The 17,300-nt window shown below is 41.8% G+C and overlaps 1 protein-coding gene across 3 annotated transcripts in view; it reads right to left on the bottom strand.

Moving 5' to 3' along the window:
- Positions 1-288: 288 nt before the first annotated feature.
- The window catches only part of P4ha1 (prolyl 4-hydroxylase subunit alpha 1), a 78,635-nt gene continuing 61,623 nt past the window's right edge, over positions 289-17,300 (bottom strand). For 2 of the 3 annotated variants that reach the window (XM_076916958.1, XM_034524251.2), the window contains exons 9-15: positions 14,811-14,881; positions 8,497-8,596; positions 5,364-5,417; positions 3,235-3,300; positions 2,975-3,043; positions 2,585-2,681; positions 289-1,229 (exon numbers count right to left, since the gene is read on the bottom strand). In XM_076916958.1, the coding sequence (XP_076773073.1) occupies positions 1,159-1,229; positions 2,585-2,681; positions 2,975-3,043; positions 3,235-3,300; positions 5,364-5,417; positions 8,497-8,596; positions 14,811-14,881 (528 nt within the window). In that variant the 3' untranslated portion in view covers positions 289-1,158. Of the gene's footprint in view, positions 1,230-2,584; positions 2,682-2,974; positions 3,044-3,234; positions 3,301-5,363; positions 5,418-8,496; positions 8,597-14,810; positions 14,882-15,849; positions 15,921-17,300 lie in introns of all 3 variants that reach the window. The other variant, XM_034524250.2, reaches the window with a different exon arrangement.

The raw sequence follows: 17,300 nt of genomic DNA, 5'->3' as shown, positions 1-17,300 counted from the left end.
ATCCATCAAGTGCACAGCCTCATGGTCACAACCCCGCTTCTGAATAGAAGAAACTGCAAGTGTCCTTATTGTAACAACCCATACCAACGTGTCACCACCTTGGAACAAAGTACCGGAAACTATATCCCAAGAACCATGTTTTGGCTGACTCAATGTCTAACCATGAATATTAAATCTAAGCTCTATAGAATAAAGACATAAACTAGGATAGGCCTGTAAGCAGCACTCGAGGTTCACAATTGGATTTAAACATGGAAATACCACACAGAGACTTTTTAAAAAAAAAGATTTAAGATCATAAATAGGTCATTGTTATCATAACACATTTCAGAATGGAAAAAAACCAAACATTTTGGCTTTTTATAAAACATTTAAAAATCAACTCCCTCATTACAAGGACCTGTCCATTTTCTAACTCCCAGTCTCCTAAGGCACAGAATTTAATCGGAATGCCAACACGACCACCTGCTGCAGCTGGAATACATGGCAGGGACTTGGCACTTGGAACAGTATCTGGACACCATCAGTCACTGAAGAAAAGGTCGTAGTCTGAGAAGTTGGTTGTGAGGCCAGTTCTGCAGGACTTTTTGAGGAAAGTGAGTTTCTCACACTGGCTGAATTCACCAGTGGTGAGGAGGGGAATTGATAAAGTGTTTCTTTAAATGATAGGAACTATGCATGTGGACTAGTAGATGGATGGAGGGCCGACCCTAGGACCTGACTGGGCCTAGTTAGTTACGTGTGCTCAGCAATCCGGGAGTGCAGCAGAGGAAGCGCAGGGCGCAGGCATCTGTGTGCTGGGCACAGCCTCGCCCGGGCCACCGGCTCCTGAGATATGGTGAGATCTACCACTGGGTGCTTTTTTAAAAAAAAATAAAATTAACCAAAAAGCTCTTTTAAACAACAGAATTACGTTCCTCATTTTAAATGTCCTGTATCCTGTGATAACTGAACTGTAAGTTTTACATAATGTGGTGATTGAGTGTTAATTAAAAAAAAAATCCACAAAATAAGTGATTGTCCACAGACGAACATGGGATGAGGTTCATGACCGAATTAATCATGGAGTGTTAGTCAGCTGTAAACTTCTGAAAGTTAGGATCAGCAATTGTGCCTGGTGCGTTAGAGGACAACAAGGAGCCAAGGGGAGCCTGCTTGTCATTCCAATTCTGACAGGGTGCACGGCCTTCGGAATTCTTGTCCACGTTCATGAAGCCATTTGTTGGATACTGTGAGAGGAAAAAAAAAGAATATTCTTCTGATGCAAAAGCTTGTCTATGGCAGTTTCAACACAGATACAAAGTTTAAGATTAAAAACCTTTATGCAAAGGCAGATGCTGCATAAACTGGACAATGTTGCAAACATCAGATTCACAGACATACACCCAATGAGGCTTAAAATGAGCTGCAGGAGGCGCTGAGAGCCAGCGTGGACAGAGCAGTGTGTTCACCTCTTCCAGGTCCTACCTCCAAACCCAAAGGCTGCAAAGGAAGACAACTCCTCTTTGGAAAGGAGTCCTGAGCAATCTTGGCTATCACATATTCATACTGTTGTCTTGGCTCCAAAATGTTTGGGTTTCCAGACAGAGCTAGAGAAACTCTGCATAGCTATGGCTGTCCTAGAATTCACTCTGTAGACTAGGCTATCCTTGCATCCTTTGACTTGACCAAAATATCTGAACAAGGTTCGTCACCTGCCTGGTACCCAGTCTTTATCCAAAAATTGCTCATTTTTTCTTCTATTTTTGAGCCAAAACCTTTTGCTGCCGCTTAAGACTAGACTTCTTGTTGCCCATGCATACAATGGAGCAGAGCCTTTAAATCTGTTTTCCCTGTCTGTAGTCCTCAATTCGGTCCAACATTTCACAAGCATCAAAATCAGTGAGGGGATTGTAAGACCTTGCTGAACAGGCCTCCTTACAGTGGTTATGTGATAACCACTAGACGTGTAGACTGTGAGCATCAGAAATGTGGCACTGACTCACTGAAATGCATACGCTGGGCTAATATATATTAAACCCGTTTCTTTCTCAATTTTAGTTGTTAATGGGGACAATCCTATACCTGCATGGTCTGAAAAGGAGGGCTCCTTAAATTTCCCACTCAAGCCAGGTGCCCTAACCAAATCTATCCTGGCAGTAACCAAATCTATCCTGGCACTTAACATGTCTTAAAAAGTTACTGCTGTGTGCTGAGGAAACAAAGATTAACCTTGGGCTTAGGAAGGCTCCATCTCCCTCTCCTCTTCCATCTTTCCATCTTGGTCAGCAGTTTGCACTGAGACATATTCTGACTTACCCACTAGCACACAGTTTCAGATTGTGATCTTTGAAGGGGAAAATATTAATTTTTCAACTAATGCTTCTTGGAAAATCAACTGGAGAGGGAACATGTACCTGAAAACCAATCTCAGCGAAAAGCTCATCTATTGGATGCAAATTTCTATTCGGATCAGAGACAGGCTTGGCAGAGCCTCACACAATGGGAATCCATACTGGCAAATCCATGGGAGGAAGCAGTTTGTTTTAAGGTACAGTTTCAAAGTGAAATGACTCATTATTCTGAGACTGCAGGAACTACTTACCCCATTTGTTCCCAACTAGCACTGGGCAGGCTGCGTGCCGGGTACTGTAATCTCCTTCTCCACTGGCAAACAGATTATACCAGAAGACAGCAGTGCCCTGTGAAGAGCAGTCCAACATCATCACTCAGTAAAACGCCAGGTTTGCACTTTTCACGGTTCTTCCTGTTCCTTCTCTAGTACATATGCTGTTCTATATTCTGTGAGTCTATCGTTTTCCAATGTTTTCTTGATCATATGGAAGTTAATACCATAAAGTTGACCCAACCTTTACTTGGGGATGGATGTAGTTTCAAAATGTAGTTCACCGCCTGAGCCACTAACTGCAGGTACAGTTCTACTTCAGGAGAGAAAGACCCAGCAAAACCAAGCCCCACAGCAAACCATACTCACTTTTTTTGGCCAAACACTGGCTCCAACTTCAGGAAAAACAGTAGCGCCTCCAGCAGACACATCGCTCATCTACAAGAGACAGGGTAGAAACACTGAGAGGTGGCACTGGGCGGGGCTGATGCTGGACGGACACTGCAGGCAGGCTTATGTATGGCTTTCCAGTACTAAACAGGAGCGACACTAAACCAACTTCATAAAGAATGGCAGAATAGATGAGTCCTGCAACCAGATCTCAAAGCAAACATTTAGCTGTTACTTACATAGAACAGCCACGTGGCAATTCTATTTCCTGTCCCAAGTTCTCTAAAAGCATCCGGCTCATCTTTCTGTGGATAAAACAGTGAATATATGATCAATAAAAAGGGAAATAATGTTTTATTCAAAAAAACCCCACATGAATATAATGGTATAAAATTCAGTAATGTGAACACTCCAGGGGCACAGTATAGTAAGCGGAAGAACACACCCAATGCTGCCTGGGCCCGCCAGTGCTCTGTTCTCACCAGCCTCTCAAGTGCTTGATTTAGCCCATATACCTGAAGAATCATCGGAGAACACAAACTCTACATCTGTTTTCTGACTAATAGTGTGTTCTCCCGTGTACCAGTGTCAGCGGAAATCAAGGATGTAAGAAGGAAGGGTGTGTGTAGTAACAACCACTACAAGGGGGCCTTGTGACCGTGATACGCCTTGAGCACCGCAGGATTACATAAGGTCACCTGTACCAGAAGTGCAGTGCCATATGACAAGTAAACAGAACTGGTGACATCACAGTGAGTGACGTGAATGTGCCAATGGCACACTCCTGGCTGTGCTAGTTACACATCAAGGTGTGTGTGTGTGTGTGTGTGTGTGCACGCACCTGTGTTGGGAGAGGCTCACACAAGTGCCCCATACTCTTATTTGCTACTTACTAGGAATCAATGATTATCTCAAAGCTAAGATAATGTTTTAATTTTGTAATGGGGCTTTAACCAGATATCACCAAAGCCCTGACTTCAGTATCAGAAATTGAGTGGAGAAGAGGCGAGAATGCAGCTTTTACAGGAAGTCATAGGAAAAGCGCATCAGGATCTGAGGTAAGGCCAGTAGGCTACCCCAGGACATCTGCTTCTACCCTGAAGAGCACGAGAGGCGGAGTTTATGGACTCTCACAGCACGGCATTAGAAGCTTCGGATCGTGGTTAAGACCTGATTAAATGAGACTTAATAATGACATACTTTAATGGAGCCTCATGTTCTCTCAGCTCCTGGACTTCAGTTTATCTCTCGTTCTCAACTGAGTTCTTGTAAGTATTTTACATCTATTGCATTACTCACTTCTCTTGTCTTTCATCTTAAAAAAAAACAAAACAAACAAAATTCCCCCCCCCCCATATCATTTAACTTTTAAATGTTAACGTTTCCTCCTACTTAGAATTTCTCTTTACTTATTTTCAGGTGTGCCAAGATAGTCGTTTCTGTCTATTTATTTTTTAAGGGCCACACAAATGGCACACAAACAACTCAGGGCACATGTCTGTCTGTGGCTGCTGCCGTCTGCTCAGCCTACCTCACGCACTGACTTCTTTTTAATCTGCAGGGAGAACGAAGCTTGCTTTTGTCATACTGAGGAACATTACCACACTGAGCAACTTTGACCTTTGTCACGAGGCCAGGTCTGCTTTAAAACTCCCAGAGAACAGCTCTTGTCAGGCCGCCCTTTCTTCACCGAGAACGTAACCTGACTAGAGCAGGTACCCCGGAGGAGCGCTGGGTGCCGACAGTGTGTTTTCCTGCCTCATTCCCAGCTGACAACTGTCCAGGTTTCAGTGTGCCTTCGGGAATAACCTCTTCGATCTTCCAGGCTCAACAGTGTAGTGAACCAAATGTCTTAAATGCCTTTTTATGAGGGGTTTTGTTGTTTTCTGCTGAGAAGGCTTTTAGGCCCTTCTGTCCCAACTGTCAATCAGGCAATGCGTTTTATACTAAGACAGAACCAACAAAGATCCTCCTCCTGACCACAGCTCCTCGAGCTCCTCTCGGTCTGGCCTCTGTTGGGCCCTGACTTCTGGGATTTTCACGCTCACCTCCCCCAAGCATCTGCTCTCTCAGGGGCTCCTCGTCTTTCAGTCTCCCCTTGTGGTACATACTGCTCCTTCCCTGCTGCAGCCACACAGCCCGCTGCTGTCAGTAATCTTCTATGAATGCCCACAGCCCAGAGCTTTCTGTGTTTCCTTCTGTACCTGAAGTTAAGCTTGACCTCTCACTGAAAAACCTCACTGCAGCTGCACCTGCCCTGCCCACGCCCAATCTAGCCTGTCTGTCTTAACAAGTGTCATGAAGACTTTTTCTTTGACCATGGATGGAGTTCCCTAATCTAAGTGAGGTTAGTGACTCCTTCACTTACCCTTGCAAAGTCAAAATGGGGTTCATACTGTCCTCCAACTCCGTAATTTGCTACCTGAAGGAACGAGATAGAGAGGGAAAAAGCATGACTAAGAACTACTAACATTAGCACTCTAGGATGCAGTTCCCATAGCATGGCTGAGGTTCTGAGTTCAAGCCAAGCACCACAGACGGAAAACAAGATTAATACTCAAAAACTCTCAAGATCCCCGTTTTGACCTCTTATATAGTTAAGTAAACTGTAAAAAAAATTTTTTTAAAGTTTATATGTGTGTGACCCTTCATGATTGTATGTGTATCGCGTGTGCCGGAACCTGTGGAGGAAAGACGGGGGTACTAGAGCAGGGCCCAGAGCAAGAGGGAGAAGAGAAGGGGAAGAAAAAAAAAAAAGAAAAACAAAAACCAAACCAACCAGCCGGGCGGTGGTGGCACACGCCTTTAATCCCAGCACTTGGGAGGCAGAGTCAGGCAGATTTCTGAGTTCGAGGCCAGCCTGGTCTACAGAGTGAGTTCCAGGACAGCCAGGGCTACACAGAGAAACCCTGTCTCGAAAAAACAAAAAACAACAACAACAAAAAAACAACAAAAAAACAAAACAAACAAACAAACAAACAAACAAAAAACCAAACCAACCAACAAACCAACCAACCAACCAAAAACCAGATAAATCCCAAGGAAGAAGATTCCCACAGAATACAAGACGATTTAAGCAACTTATTCATACAGGCCACCTACTCTGTAAGGAACACAGATCTCCGTGCTGTGGCTGAGTGTCAGCGCAGCTCTGTGCTATAGTTAACAGCATGGACACACAGCTTGCTGCGCGGTGTTCATTTAACAACTTAGAAGTAAAAGCTACACATCAGGGTCATGCAGACAGCAAGGCCTGCAGGGTGTCACCTCCTGGTCTCCTGTGATAAACCTGTGTGACAGTCTAGAGGTGACAGGACAGCAGAGACAAGAGTGTAGAGATGAAACTAATAGTGTATGTGCACGTAGGGACAGACATGAAAGAAAAGTCACTGTCTTCTGACAGCCGCTAGGCAAGCAGCTGGGGGAACCTCAAGATGGCAGATGAATGAAAAGGAGAGTGTCCTACGGGAGGAAACCACTGCAGGAGTGCTCGAAAACCTAAGCTCAGAAGTAGGACATGTCACAAAGAGAGTGCCACTCTAAAACTGTGACAAGAAAAAAGTACATTCAAACTATTACTTTTTTTAAACTAAAAGTACAATACTTAGTTCTCTGCATTTCTAATGTTTTAAATTGTCAAGACAATGAGAGACAGAGACAGAGACAGAGAGACAGAGAGATATAGAGTCATTTCAACAAATGGGACAATTTGACAATCCACTTGGAAGTAATAAAACTGGATCCCACCTCACAATCCCACATGTAAGAAGACATCATCCAAAATGGACCTTAGCCTTGAATGTAAGTAATGACAGAATTCTTTAGGGCCAAGGGTAGAGTGTACAGTCGCATGCTTAAGACCTGAGGTTCAGTTCCTAGCACACTGAGAAAGAACAATGAAGCTACAACTACTATAAGAAACCCACAGTTGACTGTGGATTAGGTAACGGCTTCGTAAGATACCTAAAGGTACAGGCAACAGAAAGTGACAAAGTAAAAGGTCATGGGGTAGAGAGGGCTCGGGGGAAGAGTGTTTGCTGCGCAGGTGTGAGGACCTGAGTTCCCAGCACCCATGTTTTTAAGAGCAGGGCACAGCTGTGCACACTTGTAATGCCAGCACTAGGGAGGGACAAGGGTTTGCAGGAGGGATAAAGGGTCTTCGGGGCTCACTGAGACCCTGTCTCAAGGAAAGAAGGCACAGAGTGATATGTAGAGTATGACACCCAACACCTTCGTCTCACTTTCCATGAACCACACATACGAATTAAAACTCGTGTTAATGAACACCCCTGAGAAAATGAAGACGGGTCACAGAGCCGGATTTAAAATCTATAAGGCATTTATCTGATAAGGGACTAGTATCCAGAATATAAAGAACATAAATGAACAGAACAACAGAAATGACTAATAAGCGTGTGGAAAGATGCCCAGTGTCATTACCCATCAGGAACACCAAGTGAGCCCAGGAAGCAGCGGCTCCAGCTCCTGTCAGGCTGTACTAACTAGCACTGGAGAAGTGCTGTCAAGGAGGCGACAACAGGGACCTGATGTGCTGCTGCTGCACCCACCTAGGAAAACAGTTCAAAAGCTCTTCAAACGTTAAGTGCAGGGCTACCACGTGACTTCACCCTCATCTGTACACAGGCTCACAAAATACACACGGGAACGTCCATGTTTGCCACTACAAAAACTTGTAAGAAGAACTATCACAGCAGCAAAGCAGCAGAAGTAACCAGGTATCCGCCACCTAGTGAGCAGCCAGAAGGTGACTCTACAAATGGATCACACCATAGAAAGGAATGAAGTGGCCACACACACTTCAACCTAAGTAAACCTTGGCAACACAACGCTTAGTGAAAGGAACCTGACAGAAAAGCTACATACTAAATAACCCCTATAAAAATATCCAGAGTAAGTACATTCATAGAAGCACAGAGTAGCTAGTGGCTGCCAGAGGCTTAGGAAGAGGACTAGGAAGTGACGGCTCAGGGTGTGGACAGCTTCTTGCTAGTGTGATGAACGTGTCTGAAATGAAATCATGGTGATGGGGTCACAACCAGATAACCACAGGTAGACCAAGGCAAACCGTATGGTATATGGTTTAAAGAGCACCTTTAAAAAGCCAAAATTCACCCCATAAACTCAACAAGTAGACTGAGTGTAGAAATTTACAAGAACAATCAGAGACTAGTGGGATGGCTCGGTGTAAAGGCACGTGCCACCAAACCTGAGGACCCACAGCGGACACAGGCAGATGCATGCACACAGAATATAATAAAAATATAAATAATTTGAAAATTTAAGCGTATACTTAATAGTAAGCTTAGTAATCTGTATCTCCCATTTCCAACACCTGCAGTTGATTGTTATGTTCTTCAAACGCCCTGGCTTACACGGTCACTTACGTCCTCAGGGATTATACAAGCACTGTCTGCTCAGTGCCAGAAAATCTCAAGAGCCTCGTGGAGAGGTGGGGATAACTGAAGACACTGGCTGCTTACCTGTAATTCCTCGGCTGTGGAAACATCCAGTCCTGTGAGATCTTGTATTCTCATATTAATTCGGGACACCACAGGGTCTTCGTAGCCAGACAACCAAGCACTAGGACAAGAAAATGGTAGTTTTAGGGCCATTGCTTCATTAGATAAAATCCAATACCTGCCACTTACAAAGCAATAGAGGACACTGGACATTTGAATGCCACACAGGGCGGTGTGCATGCCAAACCAATGCCCCCTTTAAGCTTCCTTCAGTTTCACTGCATGGCCCAAGCCGGCCTTTCTCTCCAGCTTCCCTTGCTTCAGTCTCCCAAATGCTAAGAGAACTGGTTTGCACTACACCGTACCCAGCCAGGAGAATGAACTTTCTCCTGATCTGCTTGACTGTTAAGAGTTTCACTAATACAGTTTCTTAGTGATGACACAGTCTACGGTTAGAGGAAAGAAACTAATACCCCATGTTTCTGTGAAACACTGCATTAACATTGTTCATGCAAATTCCTGTATTACTTGCTTATGTAAGTTTTACACGTGACTGCTGGCAGGACAGTGAAAGGCTGCAGCCACTAGAGAAACAGTTTAGCATTTCTTCTAAATGTTAAATGGTTACTTTATCACCAGCAATTCTACTGTTTAGACACTCCAGGAAAATTAAATCGTAAAATGTTCATAGCAACGTTATTAACAGCCAACAAGTAACAACCTTAATGTCCATCAGTTTGTGAACAGACTCATTACAAATGTGGTGTATCTGAAAACACGGATTAGTTAAAGGGATGTGTGCAAATGTTTAAGGAGTCTGGGGAAATGGCTGTGGATGAAGTGTCCTAGCCCCCAAGGGACAAGAGACTGTATCCTAGGACAAGCTGGTTAGGTAGACTAGCCAAATGGCAGAGTACTCGTTCAGGGAAAAATAAACAAACTTCAGAGAATGAGAAAGATTCCTGACAGCAACCTCCGGTTTCCACATGAATACATACATGCACGTGCCCACAAATACACACACACATAAATGTTACTATATTAAAATGTCTGGAATTAAATGATGATTACACAACTCAAAGTACTTAGAACACCTGAAATCTACACTTTAGAATGGTAAATTTGACAGCTCTGGGTACATGCTTTCAATCCTAGGATCTAGGAAGTTGAGACAGTATCGGGAATTTAAAGCCACCCTGAACCACAGAAGAAAACCCTGTCTGAAAAATAAAACCTAGTAAAAGTTAAAAATGTAAAATCAAGGCAGGAGAGATGACAGCTCATCAGCGGCTGCTTCTCCAGAGGACCGAGGTTTGGTTCCTGGCACTCATGCTGGCTCACAACCGTCTGTAACTCCAGTTCCAGGGGACCTGATGCCCTCTTCTGGCCCCAGACATATCATACATTTATGCATACATGTAGGTAAAACACCCATATACAGAAACTAAAAATAAAAATTAAAAGTTTTTCAAACATAGAGAGTGAATTTTATGACTTGGCAGCTGTACTTCACATTAATAAAGGCTCAGGAGAGGAAGGCAGAAAGTGTCCTGACCACATACAGAGACTACACGTACCCACCACCACAGTTAGCCTAAACGTTTATTTTAAACAGGTAGCAAACTTCCATGCATGTTTTGCCAAAGAAAATTCCATTTTTTGGAGTCCTGAAATCTTTTTTTCTTCTACAGAAAATGATATAATCACTTAGAAATGTCTTCAAATACAGATTAAATTCCTTTCTGGAATGTTACAAAATACAGATGTTGCTAGAACAAAAGGGATTATTATATTAACATCAACACACACACTTTTTTTTCTATGAAACATTTTTATCATAACTTAAAAGGGAAACAAAATATTGGTTTATTTATTACTTCAAAATTTAATATAAAGGTCAAATTCAGGTTTTCACAACTATGTCCAGTGTCTCAGGCCTGTGCTAGGGTAGTCCCAAGTATTAGGGAGGCAGAGGCAGGAGGATCACACGTTCAAGGCAAACTATGCATGAGAAATGTAACCCTAAATGAAGGCCAGGGACCCGGCACAGGGTGGAACACTTGTTTAGCACACAAGGCCATCGGCTCACCACAAAGCAAACTCGGTTCCTGCTGGTGACAGTCAGCATCCGCATCTATCCAGTTATCCATGAATGAAATTCCTCCTCTAACATTTTGTTAAAATAGACTCAGTATTTCCAGTAGAAAGCTCCTTTAATTGCTAAGACCCCTCCCTGAGCATTTTTAGTTTGATAGAAGTTTCTTTAAAAATAAATATTAAAGTCATTGAAATATAAATTTTATTTCTCTCCAGTTTGTTTAAAACACACCATTCTTTGTCAAGACTGGTCGAATTTATTCTCAGCCATTAAATGCTACTGGCTCCAAGCCTTCTGCTACCGCTTAGGATATATAATGTCAAATATGGCTATGAATTTCTCAATAAATCTGAGAAAGCTACCTTCCAGAGTTATAAAACTAGAATACTTAAAAGTCAGTCTGAAAGTGCTTAACTATTAGAAAACAAACATTTGGGGATCACTTTCAACACAATTTATTTGCAACTGGTTAGTCCCCTGATGTACTTGCTGGGTATTCCTTCTTCACATTATTTTGTAAACAAGCAAGCTTTCAAAAATGCAATCCGCAATACTTCCCTCATGAAGGTTTGTTTTCATTCTTTACCGTTGAAGCAGAGCTACACCACTCCCCACCCCCCTTCCCTCCTTTGGGAAAAACAGAAGGCATTTAATTTAAGCATTCCTAGACATATCCACAACAGGAGAACTTATGATGGTCACTAGCTTTACAGTAGTGAAAATGTCAAATCTACGCACATGTCTCCGAAATATGGAAAAGACAGGGTCCCACTATGTACACCAGGCTGACTTCAAACTCACACAGATTCCCGGCTCTCAGCCTCCTGAGTGCTTGAATTACAAGCATGCACAGCCATACCTGGCTGAAGGAGTTCATTTTTTATAGATATAATTATGTTTCAATAAGAGAATGGAAAATAAGTTTAGGCGAAGACTGAAATTAAGATTGGTTCCATTTGCAGAAGCACCGTTAAGTCATATCTTAGAATATATTCACCTGAATTAGTTTCTGCAACTCCTCACTGTCTGCTGGCATTCCTTAAGGATAACTGTCCTGATGACTAGATCTAAAGCAGACCAGAGCAGACTTTAACTTATCCATGTTTTCTGTAAGGGTCAGGACTTCCACTCTCAAACATGGCAAGCAGGCCACAGAATTCTCACCATTCTGAGTCACAGAAATGCCAACTGTGTCTGAAGAAGCAGATCAGTCACCATCCCTCTGGGTTATTACTGTTAGATGACGTCACCATTACCCAACCACTACTCTATCAAAATGTAGTTTTCTACTTTTTTGGGTCTTCTTTCTCAAAGTCTTGAGTCATAAAAACCTATACTAAATAAATTTCTGCACCTTTCTCTTGTAATCTCTTGCTAGGGAGGTCTCAATCATGAGCATATTAGGAATAAAAAAAAGAAAAAAAAAACAAAAAAAGAAAAAACCAAAAAATCAGAAACAAAACCAAAAACCAAAAAAACCAAACCATTCTTTTCTCTCCTACATTTATTGACACAGAGTCAAGGAATGGAACAGGGCAAGACAGAATATGTATGCTGATTTCTAAAAACTTATTTATTGTTACTTAATCAAAAGAGAAAGTATGGCAGTGTTGAATCTGTTCATCTAGCCAGCTTCTTTACTTTTGCTACACCAGTAACCTTTGACTGTTTTCAGTGTCCTCTAAAGTCCGTGTTAAAATGCATGTACTGTTTCTTTATACTGTTTCTTAATTGGTATTTCAACTTTCTTAGTTTCAAATTATTTCATCCCATTAGTTTGAAATGTTGACAAGGTCTAGCAAATGACTGCTTTATAATGTATTTAAGATACTCAACACCACACTGACCAGGTGCTCACTCTCATCTGGCTTTAGAACAAAACAGGAGCAGGACCGCCAAGGTGTCTAAGTGCTGTCAAGCCTGATGGTGTGTCTTCAGTGTGAGCTCCAGGGTCTGACTGTGCAGCCCTGAATGCCCTGGAAGTCACTGTGCAGACCAGGCTGGCCTCTGATTCATAGAAGTCTGCCTGCCTCTGCTTCCTGAGTGCATGCACCATCATAGCTTACCAGCTTTCATCTGATCATATATGCACTGCATGCTGCACGTATGTAACATACACATATACATACATGCACACAAACGTGCATATGCACACATACGCACAAATAAAATGTAATCAAAAAAAATTTTTTTAAATGAGCACAGTACTTGGAGATCTCACACCATCCCTCCTCCCTGAACTCTGAACTTGCATTTTCACTGACTTCTTGTCAGTGGTTCTCAACAGAGGGAGAGGGAGACGGGAGACAGGAGAATGGAGGTGGTGCTGGGGACTTGTCCTACCAAGGCACAGCAAGCAACTTAACTTTCCCTACGCCTTCCTCCAGTTGTGACATGTGCCAGAGATGCTGCTAACCTTGTTCAAAAGGCCACCACCAACAAAGCATGGCCTGATTCAACTATGAACTGCCAACCATGGCGGCACTTGCCAATAGGCAGACGCTAAAGAGAATAAAGCAGGATAAGCATCAAGTCAAGTGCTAACCTGGGCTACACTTTAGACCTTAGACAGAGGACATATTTCAGTTGGTAGAGTGCTTGCCTAGCAAGGAGAAGCCCTAGATTCAGCTCCCAGTACTACAAAGTAACAATTAAAAAATTAAAAAAAATTAAAAAATTTTAAAAAGGAAAAAGTATTATATACGGAAGTAGTTTTTTTGTTTGTTTGGTTTTTTTTGTTTGTTTGTTTTATTTTGTTTTTTCAAGACAGGGTTTCTCTGTGTAGTCCTGGCTGTCCTGGAACTCACTCTGTAGATCAGGCTGGCCTCGAACTCAGAAATCTGCCTGCCTCCGCCTCCCAAGTGCTGGGATTAAAGGTGTGTGCCACCACTGCCCAGCTTGGAAAAGGTTTTAATATCAAAACTGTTGATATTGAGAAATCTTAATCTAGAGTTCTAACTTTACATCAAAAAGTACATTCATCACATTGTAGTTCTCTAGTACAAAAATACTTCTATAACTGATAGGACATACATTTCCTGTTACATAAGTGCCCATCTTACAAACAATTATCTTTAGGGCTAGCACAGCAGCTCAGGTACGAGATCATACCATGAAAACCTGAGTTCCAGCTCCATAAAAACAAACACATAAAACCCATATCTGGCAGGCAATGGTGGCTCACGCCTTTGATCCCAGCACTTGAGAGACAGAGGGAGGCGGATCTCTATGAGTTCGAGGTCAGCCTGGTCTACAGAGTGAGTTCCAGAAAAACTAGGGTTATAAAAAGTGTCTCAAAAAATGAAACAAAACAAAATGTCTGTAATTCTAGCCTTCCTATGCAAAGATGAGAGGTAGGTAAAGTCAGGAGACTAGATCATCTGGAACCTCAGGGGCCAGCCAGTCCTGAGTTCACAGCATGACACACATAGAAAGCAAGACTATGCTTCAACAAGGTAGAAGTCGAGAACAGACTCAGACGCAGAGAACCTCTGACCTCTCTATGCCCACTGTGCCATGCACACACCCAGATTCACACACACTCATCAAAAAACACCTTTAAAACAATTTCAAAAGATAGTAGCTTCCAATTGAGTTATTTCAACTATTATTATACACATTAATGTAAGCAACTGATTGAGCAATTACTATCAATATAAATAACAAGATGGGCAATGTATAAACTGAAATGTTTATAACAAGATTATTTCTATAATTGTTGCATCTGTGGAAAAATTTTACTTAGGGTTAGACTGAAACAATTCAGTGCAATGACATTTCTGTTTTCACTGTCTGGTCTGAGAAGCCTTTATCACGTGAGTCAACAGAGAGGTCGATGCTGACTAACTCACTCAGCCCCTAACTCTGAAGTATGCAGCTAAGTTGCACCATGGTTAACTCTAAGTTACTTCTAAATGTTGCTAAAAGTAAGGGATTTTAAACTGACTTGTAGGAGCTTCTTTATCCTTCTAGGCATTTCTTCAACAGCTACTAGTTATGTATAGATTAGCTCAGCTTCATGGAAGAGTCTGCCTTGGGCCTTGCTCTGTGCAGGTGCAGCCTTTTAGAAGCTCTTCCCTGTCAGTTAGCACTGCCAGAGCCGGCCCAGGCATTTTATATTAGTCAATGGCTGGAAAATGCATATAACTGCCTGTGTCTGTGTATTGGTCCATCATCATGTATCTCGTCAAGAAAGAGCACTGCAAATATGCCTCAAGTTCTGTCCGCTCTCCCTTACCTCTTAGATACTCTGTACTGTGCTGTGGTCAGTTTCCCCGTCTCAGGGTCATGTACTGTAGCTCGGCTCAGCTACAAAAAGAAAAAAGAGAAAGGACAAGGCTTACACTCCAGCAGGCCATCTGGGCTTTGTTCACTTTGGTTTGCCAAGCCACAGGTGATTGGAAGGATTCAGATTGGTCTGCATGGTGGGTAATGGTTCGAATCAGCAAAACACTCAAAACAGTGGCAAGAACAGCCACTTCTGTGTCAGGAGAAGACGGTTGACAGATTTTGACTGTAAATGTATTTATTGTCCTTTCGCTTTTTTAAAACCAAAACCCTTTGAGGCTGTGTGTCGATGATCTGCAGCAGTGGGTTTCACGGGAGCTCTCCCAAGTCTAGAAGTTTAATGCTTCAAATATAGATCAACAAGTATGCTAAATTAGTTGATCATTCTAAAACTTTCATCAAGACAAACAGTTTTTCCTCTAACTCATCCAAGTCAGCGGAGGTTAAGAAGTGGTTTGGAAGGCCATGCTCAGAAGCACAGCTCCGCTCTCCACAGCCAATTTTTGGGCCAGTGACTTGGTTTTCTTTTTGTTTTGCTGTTTTTTTTTTAAATAAAATACTTCAGACCAGATTACTCCATAGTGACAAGGACAGGCTGGAGATAAAGACAACAGTGGACAATCATCACAAAGGAGGGTGTGTGTGGCACTCCAGCCTGGATGAACCACTGCTTCCTTTTCTCTCTTTATTTCACACTTTCACAACAAAGGGAAAAGAAAAGGACCAGGCAATTTCCTGGGTGCTTAATACCCAATCTTAAAATACAATGCACTTAGTTCCTGAAACTTGAGACCAATCCAGAGATTCAAAACAGAACTTCTAGTCAAGGGAAAGCCCGTGAAGCAGAGAGCACTCATCCATGTGCTCCTCTGAGGTGAAAGGCGGCCACCTGAGCTGGAGACTGGAGATGACCATGTCTGTTCACAAGAATTCTGGCAGGGTGTTCAAAACACTCATTAGGAGGAAAAATATGCGGCATCCAATCTTACCTTTTGCTAATTCTGTAATGTACCGTCTCCAAGGCTCCTGTTACTGGGTTTGAAATGGTGGCTCGCCTCAGCTGTGAAGCCAACCGTCAGAACAGTTGCATTACAAGACAAAAAGTGATCACGTTTACCTAACCAGCCAGAATAACTGGGTTTTCTTTTTTTTCTTCTTTAAACAAAAGAGGGTGAATAGAAAATAACTCAATACCCTTCCAATCACCTTGTGTTGAGCCTTGAAAGCCAGTTAGTTTTGTGTTTCTTAAAAATTATTTTACTTGCTTTTTACTGCATGAAGAGGCCACACAAACAGAAAAGATTGGAATTAATTTCCTCAGTAGAATAGAACGTTGATAGCATGAAGAAAAGTTTCTAAAATGAAAAGTACTATTATAGTTGTAAGATTGGCCATTTGTAATTAATTAATCATTGACTCTAAAAGCTCGGATTGTTAACTCCAATGACAACATGATTATAAGGTCAATATTGTCTAAAATTTGTCTTAAGGTCATTTTTTTCTCTTTTAAAGAGATAGTATGTATTCAATAGTATGTACAGTAAAATAGCCTGTCTGCAGCCACACAGGTAAGAGGAACGCATAGTGTTAACAGAAATGTTGACAGTCAAGATAATAAAAATTTTTTTTAAATGGGAGAGTGATGCTGAAATAACAGAAAAATTAACTTTCATTGCCAATAAATTTACTGATCAAAAATAACCGCAACTAAAAAATTTCCTATGAAGACTGAGGCCTTCCATCTCAAAAGTGAATTCTTAACAAATATTCTACCAAGAAATACTGGTAAGCTGGGTCTGACTATAAATAAAGAACTGAGTTAAGAATTATAAAGAGAATGAGAAAATATGGAATGATTTTAAGAGGTGTTCTGCTTGGCGGCCGATTTGCTAGATCCCTGGACAGCACCCACATGCATCACAAAACTGACATTATTTAAGAAAAAAAAGTGTTAATTCGAAAAAATAATAAAATTTTTAAAAATTTCAAATTTATCTAAGTATGCATACATCCTACCAGGCAAATAAGCTGCCACCAGCTTTTAGGAATAAAGTCTTGATTGTACCATAACCGCCTCATCTATTTTCCTGTTTTCTTTGGCTGCCTTTACACCAGATGGCAGAGCTGAGCAGTCGTGACAAGAGACCAGGCAGCTGACAAGGCCCTCAAGAACATTTACTACTTCAGCCTTTATAGAAAACAGACCAACCCCTACGTGTTACAGAAGAAAAACTAATAATCAGAATGTATTTAATAGTCTCTACAAAATTTTGCATTTTATCTTTAATAAGATATATCATCTTATTTTAAAGAACAAGATGATAGGAAAGGGCAAGGACAGAGGTAGTCTCCATACTCACACAAAAGATAAGTTTCTATGCCGAACACTAAAGTGTAGGATGAGGTGGAATTCACATTCTGCTATTTTTCTTACTAATAC

This window comes from Arvicanthis niloticus, chromosome 20 (genome assembly GCF_011762505.2).
Source record: "Arvicanthis niloticus isolate mArvNil1 chromosome 20, mArvNil1.pat.X, whole genome shotgun sequence".
NCBI lineage: Eukaryota > Metazoa > Chordata > Mammalia > Rodentia > Muridae > Arvicanthis > Arvicanthis niloticus.
Note: the sequence above shows the minus strand (reverse complement) of the source record. Positions and strands in the feature narration are given on the sequence as shown.